Source organism: Rhincodon typus, chromosome 6 (genome assembly GCF_021869965.1).
Source record: "Rhincodon typus isolate 14 chromosome 6, sRhiTyp1.1, whole genome shotgun sequence".
NCBI lineage: Eukaryota > Metazoa > Chordata > Chondrichthyes > Orectolobiformes > Rhincodontidae > Rhincodon > Rhincodon typus.
Genome location: NC_063337.1, coordinates 47,303,659 through 47,329,549, shown reverse-complemented (window position 1 = coordinate 47,329,549; position 25,891 = coordinate 47,303,659). Strand labels below are relative to the sequence as shown.

General features: G+C 40.2%; 1 protein-coding gene across 1 annotated transcript in view; it reads left to right on the top strand.

The window, feature by feature from the left end:
- Nucleotides 1-25,891, top strand: part of LOC109933936 (PC3-like endoprotease variant B) — a 746,762-nt gene that overhangs the window by 692,439 nt on the left and 28,432 nt on the right. Inside the window, exon 17 of the mRNA XM_048598131.1 lies at nucleotides 24,323-24,452. Coding sequence (XP_048454088.1) covers nucleotides 24,323-24,452 — 130 coding nt within the window. The remainder of the gene's footprint in view (nucleotides 1-24,322; nucleotides 24,453-25,891) is intronic.

Below are 25,891 nucleotides of genomic sequence, written 5' to 3'. Positions count from 1 at the left end.
GGACTGACCTATCTCCTCCCTAACTCCCCACCTACACTCACCTTTACCGGTTCCATCCCCGCCTCTTTGACCTGTCTGTCTCCTCTCCACCTATCTACTCCTCTATTCATATTCTATCTGCCTCCCCTTCTCTCCCTATTTATTTCAGAACCCTCTTCTCCTCCCCCACTTCTGAAGAAGGGTCTAGGCCCGAAACGTCAGCTTTCCTGCTCCTCTGATGCTGCTTGGCCTGCTGTGTTCATCCAGCTCTACACCTTGTTATCTCCTATTTTCAGATATGCAAAATACCTGTAAGTTGGAAAGCTTTTGGTTTCAGTTCACAGATGTCCTGGTTGAAACTGGATGTGTGAAACAGTTCTCCTGGAACAAGGAGTTAGTTCAAAAGCATTGGAAACATTTGTCAGTGTACGGGTTGAGTTTGAAATTCTAGACCTTAAATGTTTAGTTAAGGCCTTATTTGAAGCTGAGAATGTCTAAGTTCAGTTGGACAAATGTTTGAGGAAGGGTTATCAAACTCGCAAGACCAGAAATTGAAAGCAACAGTTAAGTCAAATCTACAGATGTGGTTAAGATGGGAATTTGCTCTGGTACCTTATTACTGTAAAAAGACGTCATTGGAATATATGGAATGTTGTATTTTTACTGCATGTTTGGAACACTTCCAAATTGTGTTACATGAAAATAACTTGTTTTTTTACCTTCTTTTCTTTTTCATAATAAACTTCTGTTTTATGTTCGGATCTGATTTCTATCATTGCAAGCTTGTGTTTCAGTGAAAGACCACTTTATTGAGTAAATCAAAATCTGAACTATCAAGCCAGATTTTCATTTGGAATCTAACTTGTCCAGTAATAACATCAGATTACTTTGAAGCCCTCTGAAGCAGACAGCTGTCCATTTCTTGAAGATCCTCCTTGATGTTGACCCCTATCACCTGCTGCAAGAGCAGGGATTGTGAGCTTTTCTAGAGTTGGAGCAATTCCACATGTCTTTCCTCTCTTAATTTTATGCTACCTTTGGAGGTATATGCAGTGTCAGCATTTGAGCAGATGTATGATTCTTATTCAGACCTCTGCTCTTGCTGATACCCTTCAGGATGAGGCTATCCTGTCAGTCCAGTTGTCTCATTAGATATGTGAAAACAGAGAAACAGAAGGAGAAATATATGTCAAGGATAGAAGATGGAGTGATATTCACGCACTCTATGGTCAAACCATGGGGCCCTCTGCCTGTTATGTAAAGTATCGGGATGAGATTGATGCAATCAGAGCCCAGAACATGAGGGGCACATCAGAGCCCCTAAACCAGGGTCAGGGCATTGGGGCCCATTGTGCTCAAGCTGGGGTCCGAGACCAGGGGAGCTATGATTTCTGTCTCTGTCCTGGATCGGATTAGAAAATAAGGTCATAAGGCAATATCATACAATCATGCCAAATGTAAGTTTCAGCCTTGCATCTCTCCTCCTCTCAATCTCCATTGCAAAAGCCTCCAACGCAGCTGCATCTGCAAACCAGTGATCCCTATCTATGACCTGTTGCCCCATTAGTCTTCCTTCCACGAAAGCCTTTTTGATTATATTGCACCAGCTCCCACAACCTGAGTACCCCTTCCCTTTAAGGAAGACAAGTTGCCTTTAAGCAATTAAGGTTTGCAGTGTGCCAAGGTGGTCATGCATGCAGCTGGATCCCTGGTGAGCATTCAGCTAGCCAGCTATTCATTTCACTCTGGACTGCACATTGCAGTCATGTTGATATGGAGGCACTGCCGGGAGTTTGGTAATCGTACATTACAGTCCCATGCTTGCTAATGACCTCAGCCTGATTTTCACCCCCATGTGAATTTTAAAGCAGGTTTCAGCAGGTTTGCTCAATGACTTCCTCAGTTAGTTGAAGCAGCAGTTGGTCTTTCACAGGATTGTCCAACCTTTTGGCATGGTGGGGTCACATTTCAATTTCTCTCTCACTTGATATCGGTGAGCACATTTCAGAAAGAGAAGGCTCACCATATCAGTAAACGTCGATTGCAGAGAAAAAAATCAAAGCAATAAATTGATCATTGAAACAAGTAATTAGTAAAACTAAGTATTTAGAAATTGAGTTAACTGATATAACCTTTCCTTGAATTTTTGGACTCAAAGCGGATCAGAGAGAAACAGACTAGGCCCCAAGCCCCTATCATCAAGGAGGGGGCTCAGTGAAGAATTTGGGTTTCACTCAGGTACATTTTGGTTCAATCTGGCAGGGTATGTTGCAAGCTAACTTCCATAGAATTCACATAGAAATTGAATGGGAAGTGGGTTCCCTTTCAGCCTGAGTTTTCTTCCCCTTGCAGCCAGATTCATGGATAGATTTTTTGCTGGGTTGGAAGGGCAGGTGAATGGAGGAGGTGGGAAGTGTTGAGTGTGTGTCTGGCTCAGTTCTATTCATTCACGCAGCAAACAACATAACTCACACCGCTCCCCTCCCCCCCCAACCCCGTCACTCACTCAATCACCCATCAACCCCTTCCTGTTACTCACTCACTTAGCCAACCACCCCTATAATTCATTCACTCACCCAACAACCCCAGTCACTCACTCAGCCACCCAGTCACACTAACTCCAGACACTCACTGAGCCATTCTGCCCAGTCAGTCAATCTCTCACTCACTCCCAAATCTCTTACTCACTCCCCCATCCTGCCAGTCACTCACTCACCTACCTACTTACCTATCTGACCACACCCCGCCCCGCACTCATTCACTCAAGTCACTCATTTACCAAAGCCTCCAGTCAGTCAATAACTCATTCCCCGAAGCTCCCCAGTTACATGCTGACTCATCCACCCAACTCCCTGCATTCACTCACTCACTCTCCCCTCTCAGCGATTGGCTACATCCACCCTGTTCAGTGCCCAAACTCCCACATGTCACCCACCCAGTGCCTGTTCACACTTGCTACCCCCACCACCTCACATACACATACAGTCAGACACATACATTTTGCCAAAGGCCTGCCCAACTAAAATGGTGGACTGAGAGTAGCGTGGATTTTGCAATTGCTCCTGAGATTCGGGCTTACTTCTAGATTTATTTCTAGATTTCTTAAATGTTTGGTGGGATATGGGCCAAGCGCAGGCAGGTGGGACCAGTTTAGTTTGGGATTATGGTTGGCATGGACTGGTTGGACCAAAGGATCTGTTTTCATGCTGTATAATTCAATGACTCAATAACTCCCAGCTGCTCCATGCTATATACCTCAATGGTATTTTCCATACTTGAGGGAAAATAAAGCATAAGGTTGGGGGGGGTGCAATTGCCAGATAAAGAGGAGAAAAATATAACACTGAAGACCTACCTGTTGCTTTTCCTTATCCCTGCTCATGTAACCTGACCGCTCAGCTATATTACAAAGCTAAATAATTTCCAGCTCTACATTTTCTCCACAACATACTTCAGTTTTAAGGACTATTAGTCTTTTAGGTAGTTTATCTTTCCACTAGATCTTAAAACAAGGTGAGCTTACCAGATTGCTTCAACTATTAATTCAGATCCAACAGATCGTCTGGCTCAGTCACCTCTCCAAGTCAATTCCTTTGGAGAATGTGATCTCAGAAGGGGGCAATACTGTGAGTTGCAATAATAACACAGTTAAGCAACAACATTTAATCGAGCTGGCTTCAAGTACAAACCTTCAAAGATTTAGCATTCAGTACAGATTTGCAGCAGCCTAAATGAACAGAACAAATTGATGCTCGGGTCTTTGTGGTCCAATATACTTTGTCAAAATAGCCCATTATGATCAGCATTTCCCCTTTTGATAATTTTAGCAAACAAGTAGATACAAAGAGAAAATGTAAATCACTACTGGATGATTCAGAATGTTTCACATTAGGATGATAATTTCAACCCTTCCAGTCATGGTGCAATGAATATTAGTAAAAAGTGTATTAAGTCAGTATTTTTGCTAATTAAGGCCAAATACAACTTATGCGATTATGTCATACAGCACTCTGTGGGTACACATGATGAGAAAGGTGAGTGTTTCATTCCAAACAGATCTTGAATTAAAAAGGTTAATGTGGGGACTCATATTTAAAGAATCACTCCAGCAATGATAAAAGTCTGGGCCTCACCAGTAACTAGGCTTTTCTGTTTTATCGTTGAACTGTTCACAAAAATTGCTCATTATACAATTGGTTTAATACATTTTTCAGCTTTTCCTTTGGCTAATTTGCATCTTAATGATGCTTATTGCAAACTTATATGATTGAGTACTAATATTTATAATTAGCCCTAATATTCTTAGGCATCTTACTTTTCAAACTGTTTGGTGGTAGCCTGCTAATTACAAGAAAAGTTGAACATTCTATCTCTTTTAATGGAAGATGATAAGTTGGTCTCAGTTTAATTTATATTCACGAGCCCTGAATCCTAATTCTATGTCTTTTCTTAAACATTCATGGAATAGCAGCAATCACACATCTCTAATTGTTCTTGAGATATTGGTGGTGAACCACCTTCTTGAACCACTGTAGCCCATGTGATGAAGGTACTCCCATTGTACTGTTAGAGAGGGAGTTTTAGGATTTGATCTAGCGACTGTGAAGGGACAGTAATTAATCGAGGGTCACAAGCAGTAGTTTGTCCCTAATACTCAAAAAATAGATATAACAGAGCAGACTGCCACTGTGCAATTATACACAGATTTGGGGACAGATTCAAAGATAGTATGAGCAAGGGCCTCAAACCAGGTCAGCTGCCCGCACTCTCAGCTGCAGGATAATACACACTAAGGCAGAGTGAAAGAAAATAAAAATCTACATTAACAGATAGCAAGGGAAGCAGTTGAAAAATGTAATCTTGTGAACAAAATTGCAAAAGTAACAGCTCTGGAAATCATTTTAATGTGTTCAAACTGTGTTGGTGCATTAGAATCGGAATTAGAATGAATATTTTTTACCTTTTTTGAAAGGCTATCTGCAGCACATCTTACCACATGAAGGAGAAAAGTCACAGAAGAACTGGCATTCTCCATGAATTATAGACTGTATAAATGCTCTTCGATAAAAGTATGCAGATCACGATGGAGTTGCTGTGATAGAGTATATATGCTCTCAGTCATTGAGCAGCAGGTTCCCATTGCTACCACATCCAAATGTAAGTCACATGAATATGAGTTACGCTCCCTATAGAAGCAGGACAAAAATCATGCCTCGAAGTCTGTCAAATATGGAGCAGCAAATTGCTCTACTTGGAAGAATGCTCCATGTTAAAATGTAATTTAGCCACACCATTACATCCTTATTATACACCAGTGATTATTCGGTACAAAAAGTACATTGCACCACTGCATTTTGCAAAATTGCTTTGAAACATAATGTTGTACATCAGCTTGTGTAATTAATACTATTTCAGCTGTTTAAGTGTCTCATTTCTATTTGCATTACAGTGGGCATAATGGCTAGGTAGCTTGCTGATTCTTTTTCTATCTTATACTTCTTTGAAATTGTTATCATTCTTGTATGTAGCTCTGCACTTCTAATGCTGTTGTCTTCTGTCCATTGTCTACGTGATAGACTTCTTCAACATTTCTAGTTTGATAGTAAATCGATTATTTGGCGTGAAATGTGTTTTTGCAGGGAAACTGGACAAATCACACTGTCACATATATCAAATAGCTGAACCAATCCATATGCAGATGTTTAAGGCTTGCTTTTCCTTTCTCAATTCCATAGGAGTGAATAAAGTCTAAAAAATTAATTTGTCAAAATTCAATGCATGTGCATTCAAAGTCTTGGAGAGTACAGAACATAATAAATTAATTCTGACAAATACCTTCCCTTTGCTGATGGAGAAAGTGACTCATTAACCAATGCAGAAAAAGGTGGAAAGTGCAAGAGGTTTTTAAAAACAGAGTTTAAGTTAACATATCCTTGGTGAAACTGTTATTGAATGACACCGTTCTAATGATCAGTACAAGACCAAAGCATTACCCAGTTTTTCTTTTTCTTTTCAAATACTGATGGACCATCTGTATATTTCCTTCGTTTCTTGTTTGAATTTCAAATGCATCCACTATTTTCGGTTATTTTCTTTTGAACTAATTTACAGTGCTAAATATAGTATGGAACAATTGGGCATTTCTGCAAATGCATTCTTAAATGTCTGTGACAATTTAAAATGTACTTTTCATTCAACTGTCCCTCCGACCACCTTCATTAGAAGTGCATCTCTCCACAAGAGGCTAGACACAATTGCAGATTTAAGCAGTAGAAATAGGATGGTATGACTGCATGAGTTCATTTTGCCATTGTTTTCTAGGTTTCATGTAATCATTCATTTTTACTTAGAATTGTGAATGTTGAATAAAGAAGAAGAAAATCAGCATAAAAAGAAAGTCCAGTCAAAGTGACTTTTCACCCAAATTGAAGACCACCTCATTATGACTGTCCTATTTATGTTCTTATTCAAACTTGTGCTGTATTCAGTTTCTGGCCAATTTTGTTGAGTTTTTTAACCTACTGTTTATTTAACTGACATGCACTGTTTGTTTAAGGCATCAATTACATGTACATGGGAGGTAAAGCATTTAATATTCAATCTTGCTCTACCTTATGACCGAATGGAAAAAAAATACATTTTCTATAAATAACTTGGTAATTAGTATTTAAACCTGCCTTTTCAGAGTTTTGTCAAACAGAGTTTCACATTTGCATGCCTGTACGCTTGGGATGACAGTGCCTGAAATAGATTAGGAAACCTGGAGAGATAATAACCTGGATGTTTACTTCCTTTCCCAGACTGTGCTTAACAGTACATTCTTCAACTAAAGCAGTCATTATCTTTCCTTTAACTCTGCAATCTATTATTAATCTTAGGAAACTGACCATTAATGCTTCAACATATCTCCAGGACACGAACACAATCTCTGATTGAGGGAGCATTACATTCAGTCACAAACAGCGACATAACAATTTGTTGGAAAGAAAATCTGATGGTTTCTATTTTTTAAAAAAAAAAACAAAGAATTCATTCAAAGAACACTATACGTAAGTTTATTAAAGTTTAAAGGAACTATCTGAAAAGTGAGAGTGGAAGTATTAGCCTATTGAAATGTGATACATTTCACAGAAAATCTTAAATTTCATGCTGTACAAGATGATAATCAGCGTTTGAACACTAGAATCTTTTTATTCCTATTATGAAAAAGTTGACTTATATAACACATTTAACCCTAAAGTTAACAAAGGACAAAGTCACATCCTAGGAATTAGTGCCTCATGTATTACAGTTTAAGCTCAATGCAGGAAATAACAAAAGGAAAATTAGCTAAATCAATTGTTTATTAGGTTATGAATTAATTTGTGTTTTTAAGTCGGGAGAGATGAGAAACTCCATATTTTTGAGTTTGTGAACAAGGAATACAGAGATATTGCAATGAATCTTAATTCCAAATATAGTCACTATGGAACTTATCTTTCAATTTGTCCTCAGAATGTGTATGTCATTAGTGAAACAACATTCTAATGCTCATTCATAGTTGTCCCATGAAAGTGAAAATATAGAGCAAACGTTTTACAATTGGGTGATTACTGAATTATTTTCGAGGGCATTAAAAGGTAACAGTAACATATTGGTAATGTTTTTGGACTAGAAAGCCAAAGGTTTATTCTAACGGCCTAGAGACCTGGCCATAAATCCATAAGAGCCACCAGAGAATTTGCATCAGGAAAAATCCAGAATAAAATGTTACCATCAGTAATGATCGCCACGAAAGTACCAGACTGTAAGAAAAATCCATCTGGTACATTAATGTCCTTTAGGCAAGGCAAGCTGCCATCCTTATCAGATCTAGTTTGGCCCCAGACCCACAGAATCAGCTAGCAAATCACAGCCAGCAACAATTAGATTAAAATTGGATGGCCCATCTTGCATTAATCAAGATGTTGGACATAATAAAGGCATACCCAGCCCATTAACTTTGCAAAGTGCTTTTCACTAACATATAGGAGTTGTTCCACAGATTTGTCAAGCAAAATAAAAACAGATAGTGCTGAAGATACTCAGCAGGTTTGGCAGCATACGTAGAGAGAAAAACAGAATTAATGTTTTGAGTTCAATGACCCTTCTAGTCAAGGAAAAGCCTGGTGTAATCATGTGCACAGAATCATACCTTTTAACTTCCAAGACTTTGAGTTCACAATTCCTTGGTCTTCCTGTTCCACCAACAGCACAGACAATCCAGAGGTGGGGACACGTGGCTAAACCTTACCAGAAATCAATGAGCCGTCAGTTTCATCGAGTTTCATGGGGATTTCTCTCCATGAAGCCTAGCGAGTTTTCTCCTGCTATCATCCCAAATCCACCTCATTAATTACGTCCTATACCCCTATGCTGTTCCGCTCGAATGCTGCTAACCTGATTCTTCTGCTCATTGTAGGTGGAAATACTTGACACTACCAGAATATCTCAGGTTCATGATATTTTCCTCAATTATTATAGATAAGGGGAAATTAATGTGCCTGTTTTCAGATAGGGACCTGGAGACCCTGGTTGACAGTGTGGTGCAGAGGAGGAATGTTGCCATATCCCAGGACTGGCAGAGAGAGACTACAGCTCTAGACCCTGCCAGTCTGGTCTGAGGTTATCGTCTGGGTTAGCGCAGTCTCAATCATCCACAGGACCATGCAGCAATGCCTCAGAAAGGTCAATTACATTTTATGCTGCACCAGCATAAGTGCCCCTATCTTCTGTACTGGGGTCTCCTGACAGATAGCAGGCCCCCTCGCATGCCTGGGGACTACTTCCCTTCAAATTTGAGACATGGCCATTTGGTTGGAGCACGTGTAACATGATTGTTGTATCAGCTGCTGGCACATGCTGAAGGTGTGACATTGAGATAGAGCGGTGCCATATCTCCCAACCTGTCCACCCGCTTGACTGCTGATAGCTATGACAAGCTTTCCATTGTGCTGAATAGCAAGTTGGGAGAGGAGTACTGACAGCATTTAAGCTCAGGGAACAAGGCACAAGAAGTCTTCACCAAGGAAAGGATGCTGTGAACATCCATGTGAATATAAATTGAATGGGTGCTAAGAGAGTGCATGAGCAGCCCTGAGATGCTCTCTTGTCCAATCTGTGAACTGGATGCCTGTTCCTAAGCGCAAAGTATCCTTACAGTAGCATTGCAACAAAAAGTACTGGTGCATTCCAAAGTGCAGCATCAAAGTATAAAAACATACTGCGAATGGGTCAATGGTGTCGCCAACATCTGTGATCATTGCGCACATGCCCTGAAATATTGGTGTTGGTTACCCAGGTGGAGATCCAGAGGAGCAAGTGGCGAGCTGGAATCATTCATGTTAGGAATTCTGGGTGCCAATTCCTACTGGGAGCATGCATATTAATGAGCTTAATTGTAATGAAGGTGAAGAGTTGTCTCGCCACTCTCTAGAAAGAATCTCATTTCGATGACCACGATTTGTTTGAAAAATGAGAGATTTTGGTCTCAATGTCAAGAAGAGTCTCACTCAACATCTCACTGGATTTTCCTAAATTTCTCACCATAACCCATGTCATTTCAGAGGCTGGGAAGATCCTGCCCATAGAGTCAGGAGTGACTGATCATGGAAGTCCTGATATTGACTTGAACCTCCACAAACTCCTCTTAGCATGAGATCAAACATTAGCAGGAAACCTCCTGCTGATTATCATTACTGACCCCCCTTCAGCTGTTGAATCAGTACTGTTCTGGGCAAGCTGTTTCAGTCGAGTAAAGCACTGGAATATGCCCAACAATGGAAAAAATTGCCCAGTTATGCTCTGCAAACAGCTGAACAAATCCAATCTAGCCAAATACAACCCATCAAACAATTCTCTATCATCATCACAATGATGGAAGATGCCATTGACAATGCTTTCAAGTAGCACTTATTCAGCAATGCTCAGTTTGAGTCCTAGAGAACCATTCAACTCCAGACCATATTACAACCTTGATCCAAGCAAATATGAAGGAGCCAAATGCCAGAGGTGAGGTGAGAGTGATCACTGTTGAAACCAAGGCAGTATTTGTGTAAGTATGGCCTCATAGAGATTATGTAAACTTGAAGTCAATCGGAATCCTACTGAAATCTCTCCACTGGCAGGAGTCATACAAGCACAGAAGAAAGTGATTCTGATTGTGGATTGTCAATCATCTGAATCCCAGGAAATCACTGCAGGAATTCCTCCACGTAATGGGCCCAAAAATCTTCTGTTGCTTCATCATTGACCTTCCCTCCATCATAACATCAGAAGTGGGAATGTTCACTGGTGATTGCACAGTAATGTTCATTTTCATTTATAATTCGTCAGATATTGAAACAATGCAACAAGAACTCTAAAATATTTTGACTTGAACTGATAAATGGCAAGTAACATTCAGGCCATACAAGTGCTAAACATCGATCCTCCCAGCAAGAGAGAATCTAGTTACCTGTCCTTGATGTTCAATATTATTACTTAATATTAACCACGCTGCGTACCGTCAATACTCTGAAAAATCATCATTGATCTGAAAGCTAACTAGATTATCCACATTAATGTCATGACTACATAAGCAGGCCAGAACCTGGGTAATATGCAGCAAGTGACTCCTGACTCCTCAATGCCTTTGTTACAATATATGAGGCACAAAAACTAACGACTGTGATTTGCTGGAGGAGTGCAATTCCAACAAGACCCAAGAAGTCCAATATGATCCAGGGCACAACAACCTGCTTTGTTAGCAGAGATAGTAGGAACTGCCGATGCTGGAGTCTGAGATAACAAGGTGTGGAGCTGGAGGAACACAGCAGGCCAGGCAGCATCAGAGGAGCAGGAAAGCTGACCTTTCGGGTCTGGACCCTTCTTCAGAAACGGGGAAGGGGAAGGGGGCTCTGAAATAAATAGAGAGGGGAGCGCGGTGATAGAAGGTGGATCGTGGAGCAGATAGGTGGAGAGAAGACGGACAGGTCAAGGAGACTGGGATGAAGCTAGTAGAGGTGAGTGTAGGTAGGAAGTGAGGGTGTAGTTACGAGAGGTGGGGCTGGTCATGGGATGAGGTCAGGGGTGGGGAGATTTTGAAGCTCGTAAAATCCACATTGAGACCATTGGGTGTAGGATTCCAAGGCGGAAGATGTTCCTCCAGTTTTCTGGTGGCATCGCTGTGACACTGGAAGAGGCCCAGGATGGACATGGTGTCCAGGGAGTAGGAGGTGGAGTTGAAGTGGTTCGCGACTGGGAGGTGTTTTCGTTTGTCGCGAACTGAGCGTAGGTGCTCCACAAAGCAGGTTCCGAGCCTCCGCTTGGTCTCCCTGATGTAAAGGAGGCCACATCGGGAACAGCAGACACAATAGACCACATTAGCGGATGTGCAGGTGAATGTCTGTTTAATGTGGAGGTTTTCTTGGGGCCTGGGATGGAGGTGAGGAGGGAGGTGTAGGGGCAGGTGTAGCACTTCCTGTGGTTGCAGGGAAAGGTGCCGGGGGTGGTGGGGCTGGTGGGGAGTGTGGAGCGGACGAGGGAGTCACGGAGAGAGCGGTCCCTCTGGAAGGCAGATAAGGGTGGGGAGGGAAAAATATCCTTCATAGTGGGGTCAGATTGCAGGTGGCGGAAGTGGCGGAGAATGATGCATTGAATCCGGAGGTTAATGGGGTGATATGTGAGGACAAGGGGAATTCTGTTTTTGTTTTTATTGCGGGGAGGGGGTGTGAGGGCTGAGGTGCGGGAAACGCAAGAGATGCGGTCGAGGGCATTTTCGACCACTGTCGGGGGGAAATTGCAGTCCTTGAGAAATTAGGACATCTGGGATGTCCGGGAAAGCCTCCTCTTGGGAGCAGATGCGGCAGAGGCAGAGAAATTGGGAATAGGGGATCGCATTCTTGCAGGAAGGTGGGTGACCCCACCTCCTAGACCTGTCCATCTTCTGTCTCACCGATCCGCTCCTCCCGCCTCACTGACCAACCCCCATCCCAACTTCCTACCTACACTCACCCATACTGGCTTCATTCCCGCCTCTTTGACCTGTCCACTCCACTATCTGCTCCACGATCCACCTTCTATCACCACCTCCCCCGCTCTCTATTTATTTCAGAGCCCCCTTCCCCTTCCCCATTTCTGAAGAAGGGTCCCGACCCGAAAGGTCAGCTTTCCTGCTCCTCTGATGCTGCCTGGCCTGCTGTGCTCCTGCAGCTCCACACCTTGTTAACTGCTTTGTTAGCAGCTCATCTATCATTATAAACATTCTCCCCTTCCACCGCTGACCTAAAGTAAATACATTGTATAGATGCACTACAGCAACTTATCAAGGTTCCTTTGACAGCACCTCCCAAGCCCATGACTTCTACCACCTAGCAAAAATAAAGAGCAGTAAACTGTTAGGAATAGCACCACCTCCAATTTCCCCTGTTGTGACGTGGAAATATATTTCAATTTGTTTGTTGTTGGATGAAAATCCTGAAACTCGCTAATCAGCAGCACTGTTAGTGTATCTTCATCATACAGACTGCAGCAATTCAAGAAGATCATTCATCACGTAAGATGGGGCATTTCAAGATTAGGGGGCATATTTTTAAGGTGAGAGGACAGAGATTTAAAAACGGACATAAGGGGAAATTTTTTAACGTAGAGGGTGGTTCGTGTGTGGAATGAACATGCTGAGGAAGTGGTGGATGTGGGTGCAGTTACAACGTTGAAAAGACATTTGGATAAGTATGCGAATATGAAGGGTTTGGAGGGATATGGACCAGGAGCAGGCAAGTGGGACTGGTTTAGTTTGGGATTATATTCACATGGACTGGTTGGACTGAAGGGTCTGTTACCATGCTGTAGGACTGTATGACTCCATAACTTCTCAAGGACAATTAGAGTTGTCAAGTAAATATTGGTCTTGACACTGGTGCCCACATCCCATGAACAGAAATATAAAGCACATAGACTGGCAATTTTCTCAGAACTGCACCCACTATGCCATCATCATTTTACTGAAAGTACAGTGGATATCCTTAAAATTCCTGATTATAGTATGAACTTGCATAACAGACTAAGGATATTTTCTTGACTGGTAAGCATTTTCATTTTGGTTACAGTGTTCTTGCGATGTGAACATTGCTGAAAAGGGTAGGCTGATGATCCATCTCTTGAGATGGTGATGGATATTCTTTATGAACTGGCACAAAATCATGATTTTGATTCAGGGATGAAGAAAGGGCTGAATAACCCTCATCTATAATTAAGGGAAGAACATGCAAGTTATGGTATTCTGTTCTAACTGGTATAAGTCACAGCTGGGAGGTGTTTTTCGAGTAAACTTTGCTGTAGTGCACCCAGTAATTAGTGCATCATGCAACCATGATGCACTGATGATGGAAATGTTAAATATGAATTTTAGTGGCAGGAACACTGATGAGGCTAGTGTGATGACTTCCTTGAGTTTTACAGCTTTCCCCAATCATGACAGTGGTGAGTATTCCAATATATTCCTGATTTGTGAATGTCATTGATGAGAAGTTTCAAAAGGTCAAGACATGACCTTTTTATTACCATGTACCCAGCCTCTGCCATGTCCTTGTCGGTACAACATTAATATATTCGATCCTGTAAAGCCTATGATCAGTAGTAATCCCCAAGTTGTTAATAGTGCAAGATTCAGCAATGGTGATGCTGTGAAAGTAGGAAGAACTAGTTGGGAGTTTTCTTGTTGGAGATGGCCATTACCTGATATTTCCAAAGTATCAGCATCACCTCCAATTTGACAACCCAAGCCTGATGGTTGTCCAGCTCCTCCTGAGTGTTCATGTGAGCTGCTTTGTGATTGTCAATGGAACTGATCACTGTAGGGTCATCTGTAGAAAGCCTTTCCATTGCATTATAAAAACAGTAGTGCAATTATAAAGATGGTAGGGCCAATTGTGCTGTGTTGAGGAACTTTAAAGGTGTTGGCCTGAGGCTGAAATGATAATTACTCTACAAGCACAGCCTTTGTATCAGGTATGAGTCAATCCACAGGTATGTTTTCCCATTGATCTCTCTTTTGCTCCAATACTTTGATGGTATCATTAGCTGAGTGCTATTTTACTTTTGAGGCCACTTCCCCTCCAGTATTTATCTCATGTGCCCAAGTCTGGATTAAGACTATGATGAGGCAGTGAGTCAAAGGAATGCAGATGGCACCTCAATTTAGCATTGGTGAAATTCTTAGAGGGTAAGTGTTACTTGATGGCACCACTCATAATTTTTCCATGACTTTGCACTTTAGTGATGTTGGAAAGGAGACTTTTTCTTCAGGTTTTTGCCTGAAGGCAAGTCCAACCCTACTGCCATATCCTCCACCATGGGTAGCATAGGGCATGCAGGCAGCTTCTAAATCACCCTACAAGAATGGATATCATACCTTGTTCTATTGGCACCAATCAAATCACAATGACCATCCAGACAACTAAGAGAACCAGGCTCACAAGGAATCCTAGATTGCATTCATGATGTAGTTTGGAGCAGTAACTTTGTGAATAGTGATGGTAGAGTATCCAATTTTATTTTCATCTCATGCTGACCAGGGATATCTTTCACTCTTAGCATTTTCCATTGTGATTTGTTGGAAGGTTGGATTTGCAAGTTGGTACTAAACTATCTTGGCTATGTTGTGAATGCACCTTCTTTGGCCATCAAGTTCTGCACTGAGATTTGAAATTCTAGCTCAGAGGCACGTCTGCAACCTTTGCATCCCAAGACCTGGAAATGCAGTAATGTACAGTAATTGGTCAAATTAGATTTGGCCAGATTTTTTGGCAGGGGTGGTTAGGACATGACTAGCCTATATTCTCCATCATTAAGTAAATGCTGGTGTCATAACTGTACTGAAATAGCTCGGCTAGAGGAGCAGTTAATTTTTACATACATGTTTTCTGCACAAGATTCGGGATGCTTCAGGGTCATCAAGCTTTGCACCATCAAGTTTATTCAACTGTATTCTCCACTGCAACACCTCGGCCAATCAGAGTCAAATAGCCAACCAGTCAGAACCCCTTTTCTCTTGCAGCATAAATTCTTGTGATCATTTGTAACGTAGCATTTGTGCATTTGTCCTGATTAATGTAAGATGACCTGGTTCACTTCAACAATGTTCAGATGTTTCTTAATTTCATGTAAATTGATATAAATTGATTGAGTACTGTCATTTATTTGAGACCTTCAGAGCAAAATCTAGAAGGATGTTCCATTTGGCATTTTGTCTGAAGAAGCATGTAAATACATAAGTCTTGTCTCTTACATTCATATGTAGGGTTCCACCATGCTGTTCATTGAATTGCTTCCTCTTGTTGGTTGGCCAGCTTATTACTATCCTCAACTGGATTTTGTTAGGCTGCTTTTTTTTTAATCTTTTGGTTTGGGCACCATTTGAATATCAGTGTTTGCTGCTTTCAGTGTTTGATATGCAAGTACAGTACGTTACCACAATGATGTCTCAGTCTGAGATACACCTCATGTTGCTCCTGATACAGCCTCTGCATACCCTATAGAACCTGAAGTGATCTCTCAAAATTAACTTATGACCCAACACACTTCTTCAGAGGTCTTGCAACTCACAGTAATCTTAAGTCAAGTGCAGTGTTGTGCAAGTTACCAATCAAATTCCGAGAACAGGTTTTGTTTGTTTAAGGCTATTCTGATATAGCCATTTTCCAGATGTCCATTATTGCACAATTGCAGATATAGAATCTTACTTTCGCAGAATGTCCTTTACTTCATTTCAAGCAGTTTTCTATCAATAAATGGGCCAATTATGTCCTATCTTATTTCAAAGATTACATTTGTAATGCTTCTTCATCCTTCCAAAATGCTCTATTTCTTACAATGCTATCATTTGCTTTCTACAGCATTTGCAATGCTACACATCTTATTCTCTGAACATTTATAATCTCTCTAGGATACCTATTACCAGTTCCATTTCGTAAAGTAGCAACTTCAATTTAGAAAAGCATTTTATGTTTTTTGTCTTTTATCTAGTTGTAATTCTAAAGCTTTATCGAAGCGTCAGCAGTCAGTGATGCACTACATTAAAGTCATAATGAAAGAAGTCCCACAGGTTTCGTTTTCCATCTCTCTTTATTCCATGACTTCAGAATTTAGAGATTTCCTCATCATATAAGAACACGAGCATTAAGAATAAAACTAGACGGATCTCCTGGCATCAACCTAAGGACTGAAAACACCAAATCCTAATGACCCTGCAAAGTCCTCCTGTTGAACTTCTCAGAGGTTCGATGAAAATTGGGCGATGTGTCTCACAGACTGGTTGAGGAAAGCCTGACACAGTCACAGTCGCTGAATCATTCCTTAAGGACAATGCATTAGACACTGCCATGACTCTGTCCCTAACGTTCTGACCTAGTGGAACAACAGAAACAGATGATGGTAAAGTAGCATGTAGTTGGGGGAGTTGCCCAAGGAGTCCTCAACATTGACTCCAGACTACATAAAGTCTTATGGCATCAGATTCAATGTGGAGGAGGAAAACTACAGCCAAATGGTACCTACTGTCCACCTCAAATGAGGAAACAGTACTCCTCTTTATTGAGCACCATTTAAAAGAGCACTGAGAATAGCAGGGGCATGTATTGCACTCTGGGTGGGGATTTAACGTCCACCACACATAATATGACTCAGTAGTAACCCTACTGATTGGGTTGGCTGAATCTGAATGGACATATCTACCAGATTGAATGTCTGGCAAATGAAAAGGGAAGCAACAAGAGGAAGAAAATTCTCTCCTGAGAATGGAATTTCACTGTAATTTGTCACCTTATGGTCCAGTATGACCCTCATTCTACCATCAAGCAAAGGGTTTAATGAGGGGTGCAGAGTGACATAGATAAGTTACGTCAGTGAACAAAAATCTCAGACAGAGTGAAAGGTGGGAATATGTAAAATTGTAGTAAGTATACCAATAAAATGCTGTCTTATTAAGAGAGAAATTGAACATAAATGTAAGAATGTTATATATCAGTTATACAGTTCTGGTTTCCTTATTTAAATGTGATGTTATGTGTGTGAAATATTTTAATATTATTTATTTTTGTGTTTGGATTTTGACCTGGGACCATCAGGGTTTTGGTCTGTGTGCATGAGAGAATTTAATCGTTAACTTACCAGCATTTAAGATGCCATGTTTATTTTTTAAGCCAGTTTGTGAGAGAGGCTTCCTGTATAGGTGATGGTAAATTGTTTGTATTGGGAGAGATTTATGGGTGAACAGAATAAACATTGAACAGCATTAACCTGCTTTTAGTTTGAAGGATCAGAGATTAATTTTTATTTGCTTAGAGGAAATGCCCATAGCTTGGAAAGGTTTTTCAGTTTCAGTTTGCAGAAGTCCTGGTTAAAATTTAGTTGGAGCAAGGCATTAGTTCTTAAAGTTTGAAATAAGTTACTCAGTTTAAGGATTTAATTTGAAAATCCAGAACCCTGAACGCAGAATCTCAGTTCAAAGCTAAAAAAGTAGTAGCTCAATTGTCTGAATACCCAAGGAAGAGGCGATCAGACTGTCCAGACTAGGAATTGAAAGCAACAGGTAAGTCAAACCTGACCATGTGATAAAGGAAGGGCGTTCTCTCTGGCGTTTCAGTGCTGTAAAGAAATGTTGTTGGGATGGATGAAATATTGTATTTTTATTGTGATTTGAAGTCTTCAAAATTGTCCTTTGTGTAAATAGCTTGGTTTGTTTGCTTTTATCTTTTCTTTGACATAATAAACTTCTGTTTTATTCTTAAAACAAGGTGTGAAGCATTGTGTTCTCATGTTTCAGTGAAAGATCAGTTGGTTAAATATAACAAAACGATACTGTGTCTGTCAAGTCTAATTCAGTCTCTTCAGTAATAACATCAGGAGGGATCATAGCAACTGAAGTCTCTTGCAGGATTTGAATTCACTGGATTTAAGAGGGATCTGTGTCTTTTAGTTTGTAAAGTAGTGTGAATGTGGGTATGAAAGGATTGTGTTCTGGTGAGCTTTATTGCATGGAATTTAAAGATGCCTTTGAACGGTGCTGGGAGTTTTCTGAAAGTGGAAGACATAACAATGAATCATTTGAAATCTTTGACCAAAGTTAAACTGAGAGAGATAGCCAAAAAAATTGAAGGTTGAAGTATAAGTAGGATCTCATAAGGATGAGATGCTTCAAGCGATTATCCAACATTTAGAATTAAAAGAACCGAAACATGAAACTGGGCTGTCACAGCTGGAATTAGTGAAGATGGAGGTAAAAACGAAAAGACTTGAGTTGAAAGATCAATGGAGATTAAAGACCATAGAGCTTGAGACAACTTGAAATGGAAAGGTAGAAGAATAAAAAACGTATGATAATGGAAAAGGAGATGAAATTTTTAAAATAACACAAACTTATAAGAAATAAGGAAATTAAAGAATGTGCATTAGTCATGGAACAGCTAAGAACGAAGAAGAAAGGATGTAGTGGTTTCAGAGAACATACAGAAAGATGCCTAAGTAATAAAGGAGAAAAGTTGGAACTAAAAAGTGATATAAAAAAATTAACATGCTCCCAGTGTAATAGGATGGGATATACCAAACCCAAATGTTGGAGATGAGATGGAAGATCAATTGCAGTAGTAGGAATATAAGACCATAAGACATAGGAGCAGAAATTAGGCCATTCAGCCCATCAAGTCTGCTCCACCATTCAATCATGGCTAATGAGTTTCTAAACCCCATTCTCTCACTGTCTCCCCATAACTGCTGATCCCTTGATAACCAAGAACCTATCTGTCTCCATCTTAAATATACTCAATGTTGTGGCCTCCACAGCCTTCTGTGGCAGTGAATTCCATAGATTCACCACTTTTTGGCTGAAGAAGTTTCTCCTTATCCTAGATCTAACAGGTCTTTCCTTTACTCTAAGGCTGTGCCCTTGGGTCCTAGTCTTTCCTACCAATGGAAACATCTTCCCAACATCCACTCTGTCCAGGCCATACAGTTTTCTGTAAGTTTCAGTTAGGTCCCCCCTCATCCTTCTAAACTCCATCGAGTATAGACCCAGAGTCCTCAAACATTCCTCAGATGTTAAGCTTTTCATTCCTGGGACCATTCTCTTGAAGCGGAGATATGGGGCCCCAAAACTGCACACAATACTCCAAATGTGGCCTTACCAGAGCCTTATAGAGTCTCAGAAGTACATCTCTGTTTTTATGTTCAAGTCCTCTCAAAATAAATGCCAAAGCTGCATTTGCCTTCCTAACTACTGACTCAGCCTGCAAGTTTACCTTGAGAGAATCCTGGACTAGAACTTCCAAGCCTCTTTGCACTTCAGACTTCTGAATTTTCTTCCCATTTAGAAAATAGTTCATGCTTTTATTCTTCTTACCAAACTGCATGACTTCACACTTTCCCACATTGTACTCCATATGCCACTTCTTTGCCCACACTCCTAACCTGTCCAAATCCTTTTGCAGCCTCCCCACCTCCTCAATCCTACCTGTCCCTCTACCTATCTTTGTAATGTCTGCAAACTTAGTCAGAATACCCTCAGTTCCTTCACCTAGATCATTAATGTATAAAGTGAAAAGTTGTGGTCCCAACACTGAGTCTTGTGTAACACCACTTGTCACCAGTCTTCAGAAAAGGGAGCATCTGGGAAGGAAATAGATATTAAAGCTGTATTGATAGTAAAAAGAGAACACAGTTCCTAAGAAAGTACTAAACAGGGAGAGATGGCTTAGGACAATCATGAAAATTAATCTTCAAATATTGACAAGAAGAATCATAGAGTTTCTGAACAGTTTATCTCAAAGCGGGAGGTATTTCTTTGAATCATGGAAGTAAACCGATAAGGATTTGAAGAGACACTGGAGCAATTCAGTCACTGGACTGATAATACTATTTGTCTTCCAGAGGGATTAATGAAGCATAAAACATTAATTGGAGGTATTCATGGAGATTACAAACCAATTGCATTATACTGAGGAAAGAGTGACTTGGCAAATGCATAGGTCAGAGTGGGAGTGATGAGGCAAATTCAAATAGATTTATTTAAATTTTGGAAGTGGCCTGGCAGGTTTAGGAAGATTGGCTGCAGCAAGGGTGGTGGAACATCCACTGGAGTTAAAAGAAGTTAAAATATTACCGGAGGTTTTCTGACCTTGTTATGACTGGATCTCCGGTCCACAGAATTAGACAGGAAGAAAAGCAATAAATGAAACAGAGATACTTTGGAAATTCAGTTAATCGGATTCAATTTTCAAAAAGTAACTGAAAAGGATTGAAGATAAAGAAATGAGGCTGACTTGTTTAGCATATCTTCTTTAATAGAAATTCCACAAATGGATTTGATGAGAATTAGGCAGTGGTGCAATAAGTGGTAGTTCCTTCTGAGTATCACAATAACATTTTATGAATCAAAGAATCCCTACAGAGTGGAAGCAGGCCCTTCAGCCCATCAAGTCCACACCAACCCTCCGAAGAGCATCCTACCCACACTCACCCCATAACCCTACGTTCCCCATGGTTAATCCGCCTAGCCTGTGCATCCCTAGACACTACAGGCAATTTAGCATGGCCAATCCACCTAACCTGCACATCTTTGGACTGTGGGAGGAAACCGGAGCACCCGGAGGAAACCCACACAGACAGGGGGAGAATGTGCACTGTGAAGCAACCGTGCTAACCACTGTTCCACAGTGCCACCCCACTGAGTGACTTATAAAATTCCAAAGGCAGTTTTAGGTACTAGGAAAATACAAGTTAAAATATTGAAATATTTTATATTGGCTAGGATTACATAAAGACATCATCAAGTTCTGCCAAACATGCCATCCAAGTCAAATAGTGGAAAAACCTCAACCCTCAATTAAAACGGCACATTGAATTCTGATACCAGCTTTTGAAGATCTGTTCAACAGGGTTTTACGTGATTGTGTAGAATGCTGACAGAGGAACAGGAATTGGAATCAGTATCTTTAATGTTTTTGGAAGTTTCCATAAGATTTCCTGAATCATTACCTTTAGGAAAAATTGCAGCAAAGTGGTATTGGTAAAAGTTGGTTCAACTTTTTACAAGATATGGTAATATGATATTTGCCTAAATATACACAGTCAGATCAAGTTTCAAATTTTACGTCTCAAATATTCAAATAAATGATGATCAATTTGGAAATAAAATTATTTACATATTCTGCTCATCACACACCGTCTCTAGATATTGGAAAGATGGCATCAAACTTTGAAGATCATGATTAAAGCTTATTGTCAAGAATGTCCTAATGAGTGGGATAAAGAAATTTCTTTGTTACTGTTTGCCATTAGGGATGTTCCTAATGAGACCCAAAGGATTTAGTCCTTTTGAACTAATATATGTATATGAGGTGAGAAGACCACTTAAATTGATTAAAGAAAATTTGATAAACTGAAGCTCAAAGACTATGCTTCCAGCCTCTGTTTTGAATTTCAAAAAGAAACTGACCAAAACATGTGAGCTGCCAAAAAGCATTTGAAGGGGGCTCAACAAGCAATGAAAGTTAAAAAGGCTAAAGTTCGAAACTTTGTTGCTAGAGACAAGGTGTTAGTGTTGTTACCTGTCTCGAGGGATCATTAAACACAACGTTCAATGAATGTTAGTCAATCCTAAAGAAACTCAATGATGTGAATAATGTAGTGAGTGGACAGAGGAAAGAATCAGCTAACGGGGCATGTTAGAAATGTTAGCTGTTATGACATGAATGATGGTTAGGGAAACTGTACTGCAAGAGTGAAAGAAGTAGACGGTGAAATGGAACTATCAGAACAAGTGGATAATACAACAGAAATCGAAAAAAGGTTGACCCTGCAACAATCAGATTGGATAATATGAGCATGGTTAAAAGGTTAGATAGCATGGCGAATGGCATGTTGACCCTTACTTCAAAGGAGTTGAAGTATAAGAGTAGAGAAGTCTTACTGCAACTGTACGAGGCACTGGTGAGACCAGATCTGGAACACCCTGACCAGTTTTAGTCTCCCTGTTTAAGGAAATACTTCATTTCATTGGAGGCTGTTCAAGAAAGCTTCATTAGAATGATCTCTAGTATGGAGGGATTGTCTTACAAACAAAGGCTTAAACAGGTTGGGATTCTACCCACTGGAGTTTAGATGAATGAGAGATGATCTCATTGAAACATATCAGATTCTTAAGGGGCCTGACAGGTATGCTGAGAGGATGTTTCCCACCATGGGAGACTCTGGGACCAGAGGATACCAATTTAAGACTGAAATGAGGAGGAATTTCTTCTCTCAGTGGGTTGTGTCTTTGGAACTCCTTTCCACAGAAAGCTGCAGGGGCAGAGTCATTGTGTATATTTAAGCCTGAAATAGATATTTTATTAGTAGGTGAATCAAGGGTTATTGGGAAAAGGCAGCAAGTGGACATGAGGAATGTCAGATCAGCCATGATCCTATGGAATGGTAGAACAGGCTCAAGGGACTGAACAACCTAGATCTGTTCCTTTTTTTCAAATTCATTGTGGGATATGGACACTGCTGACTGGCCAGCATTTATTGCCCATCCCTAGTTGCCCTTGAGAAGCTGTTTTCTTTAACCCGTGCAGCCCACCTGCTGTGGGTTGACCCACAGTGTCATTAGAAAGGGAATTCCAGGATTTTGACCCAGCAACAGTGAAGGAACAGTGGTATATTTCCAAGTCAGGATTGGGAGTGGCTTGGAAGGGAACTTGCAGGTGTTCCCATGTATCTGCCGCCCCTGTCCTTCTAAATGGACCATTTCTTAAAGGCTTATCATCTACAGCATCATGTTTTATCTTCCAGAAGCCTTTCAAAGTGACTTATGAGGGCTATTACAGAATTGTAAATCAATTTGTGGGAATGGCGAATTTGGCATTTCATGGCATTAGTGTGGAAATACATTACCTACAAACCAACACCTCATAGACTCAATGCAGAGAGATTATTTTAATTGAGTGAATAGACTGAGTTCAGGATAGATGATGATAATATAGAACTGAGTTGAAATACCTGTAGTGATGATGCCGAAACCAGATGGATCACAGAATTCTGCGTTGATTATTGCAAAATCGACGTGGTAACAAAAGCAGACTCATATCCTATTCTGAAATTGGAGAATTACATTTGAATGAATTGGATACAGATGGTTTGCTTCCTTCTGCTCCTAATTTATAAGTTCACATCCTTAATGGTAGGGGAGCCCTGCATATCAGATCAAAAGGCAAGCTTCAAGAATTTGCAACCATCTTCAACCAGAAGTACCAAGAGTATGAGGATTGGCTAGCAAGTCACTTTACTGCTGTAGTCAAGCTTCTGTATCCAGGAACATGCATGAAAATCCTGCTATTGACCTCCTTTGCCTGGTCAACGAACCCTGCTTGTTTTTGGAGACATGTTTCTTCTGCCCATCCACAGGGAACTGAATTTGGCTTTTGGTCCTTACGGTTGATACTGTAGGTCCAATGATGTATCAATGAAGCATAGTGCTGTCTAGTTATGTTATGCTTCCCTTTCCCTGATTTCTAGCTAAATCTGAAGATTTACCATGCCTAAATTCTGATCCTCGTATGATTTCTTCAAACAATTGTGCTATCATAAATTGCTGCAGGTCATCATTATGCTCGACTCCTGCAATTGGTCAGAAAGCCCAGAAGTTGGATCTAGTTGCAGTGGCTGAATGAAAAAGCCAATGAGGTAGTATTACTGAAGTTCCAGGATTCCTAATAATCTGCCGTATTCCCAAAATGTAAACTAACTTTTATACTGTGAAGTTACCTCTTTAACCTTTAGGACACAGACCACTAAATCCCAGTTTTAGTGTAATTAGTCATTAATTTTTGATTTATTAAGCTTTTCCTAGTTTATCAATATTCATTATGAAGTTTGCCTTCATTCTTAGTATAAATAATTTGTAAAAAGTATCAGATTGTGGGAAATCTTGTCTTCTGCAATGTGACCGGTGGAAACTGAATTCAGACTGCTCAAACACAGAGAAATTGTTTAACTAGAAGGCCTTCACCTTGTCAGTCTGAGTTAGGTTTTAAGATAACACAGTGTAGACCTGGATGAACACAACAGGCCAAGCAGCATCAGAGGAGCAGGAAAGCTGAACAAGGGTCTCGACCCGAAACGTCAGCTTTCCTGCTGCTCTGATGCTGCTTGGCCTGCTGTGTTCATCCAGCTCTACACCTTGTTATCTCAGATTCTCCAGCATCAGCAGTTCCTATTATCTCTGAGTTAGGTTTTAACCCAGTTTTCAAGTTAAAAGAGGCAAATGTCCAACTCACTGTGTTCATCTATAAATTTTACCTTTTTCTTTCAGATTACAGATGAAGCCAATTCTGTCGCAACTTGTGAGAGAAATAAGGATGAAACAACATCAGGATACATCACTAAGTTTCAACTGACACTCTGGGGAACCTACAAGATTGAGCTCCCCAAAAGGGAAGAAAGTATGTGAATCTTACACAATATTAGAGAGATAACAAGGCAGCGTTTTCATGCAGGATTTGAATGCTAAAAACAAAAGGTCCTAGGGATTGAATCAGATTTGCACATTAGATGTGTATGTGTATATAGTGATGCCTAGTTCTAGAGTCTTCCATAAGAGGAGGCATCATCTCCACGTCTACTCTGGCATGACCCCTCAGGATTTTATGTTTTAATCAAGTCATGTTTACTTTTCTAAACTCCAGCAGAACAAGCCTAAGCTGTCCAACTTTCCACATTGGACAACCCACCTCATTCGAGGTATAAGACGTGTAAACATTCTTTGAACTGCCCCCAACACAGTTACATCCTTCCTTAAAAATGCAGTCTCACCAATGTCCTGGATGAGTGAAGCGCTATCTCTCTACTTTTGCCTTCAATTTACCTTGTAATGATAGTATTTCATTAGTTTTCCTAATTTTTTGCTGTATCTACATGTTTACCTTTTATAAATTATTCACCAGGGCACCCAGGATCTTCTGCATCATGGAGCTCTGCGATATATCACCATTTCTAAATATGTTTTTTTTTATTTTTCCCGCTAAAATAGACAGTTTCACAAGATCCCACATTATACTCCATTAACCACATCTTTGTCCACTCGTTTTAGCTATATCATTACATCTTGTCAACCCATTTACAACTACTCTCTGCTTTCTGTTAGCTATCCAATCTACTGTCCATGCCAATATGCTTGTCCCTATACCATAAGCTTTTATTTTTTGTAATAACCTTTGATGTTGAACCTTAACAAATTCCTTCTAGAAATCTGAAGTATAAAACATCCACCAGTTCTCCCTTATCCATAACACACGTTACCTCCTCAAAGAACTTCGAGAGATTGGTCAGACACAGTATCGTAAAACCATGCTGACTCTATTTGATTGCCTTGAACTCATCCGAATGACCTGTTATAATGTTTTTAATGATAACTTCTAACATTAAGCTGATTGACCTGGAGTTTCCTGCTTTCTGTCTCCCTTTTTGAATAAATCAGATATTTTGTTATTTTCCAATCTAATAGAATTGCTCCCAAATCAAGATACTTTTGTAAAATTAAAGCTAATGCATTATCTTTCTCACCCGCCACTTCTTACAAGATCCTGGAAAGAATCGATCAGGACCTGGGAACCTGTCTGCCTACAGTTCCAGTAATTTACTCAGTTCCAATTTTCTGGTGATTTTAACTTTCTTGCATTTTACCCACTCTTCCATTTCCTTGTTTTCCATTATTAGTTCTCTAGTTTCACTTTCTATTGACCCAGTACTCACTTTATTATCTCTTTTCTTCATTAAAAATTGATACAAATTCTCACTATCTATTTTTATATGTTTAGCTAGCCTCCTCTCGTAATCTAATGTTGCCCTCTTCATTAACTTTTTGGTCATTCTTTATTTTTTA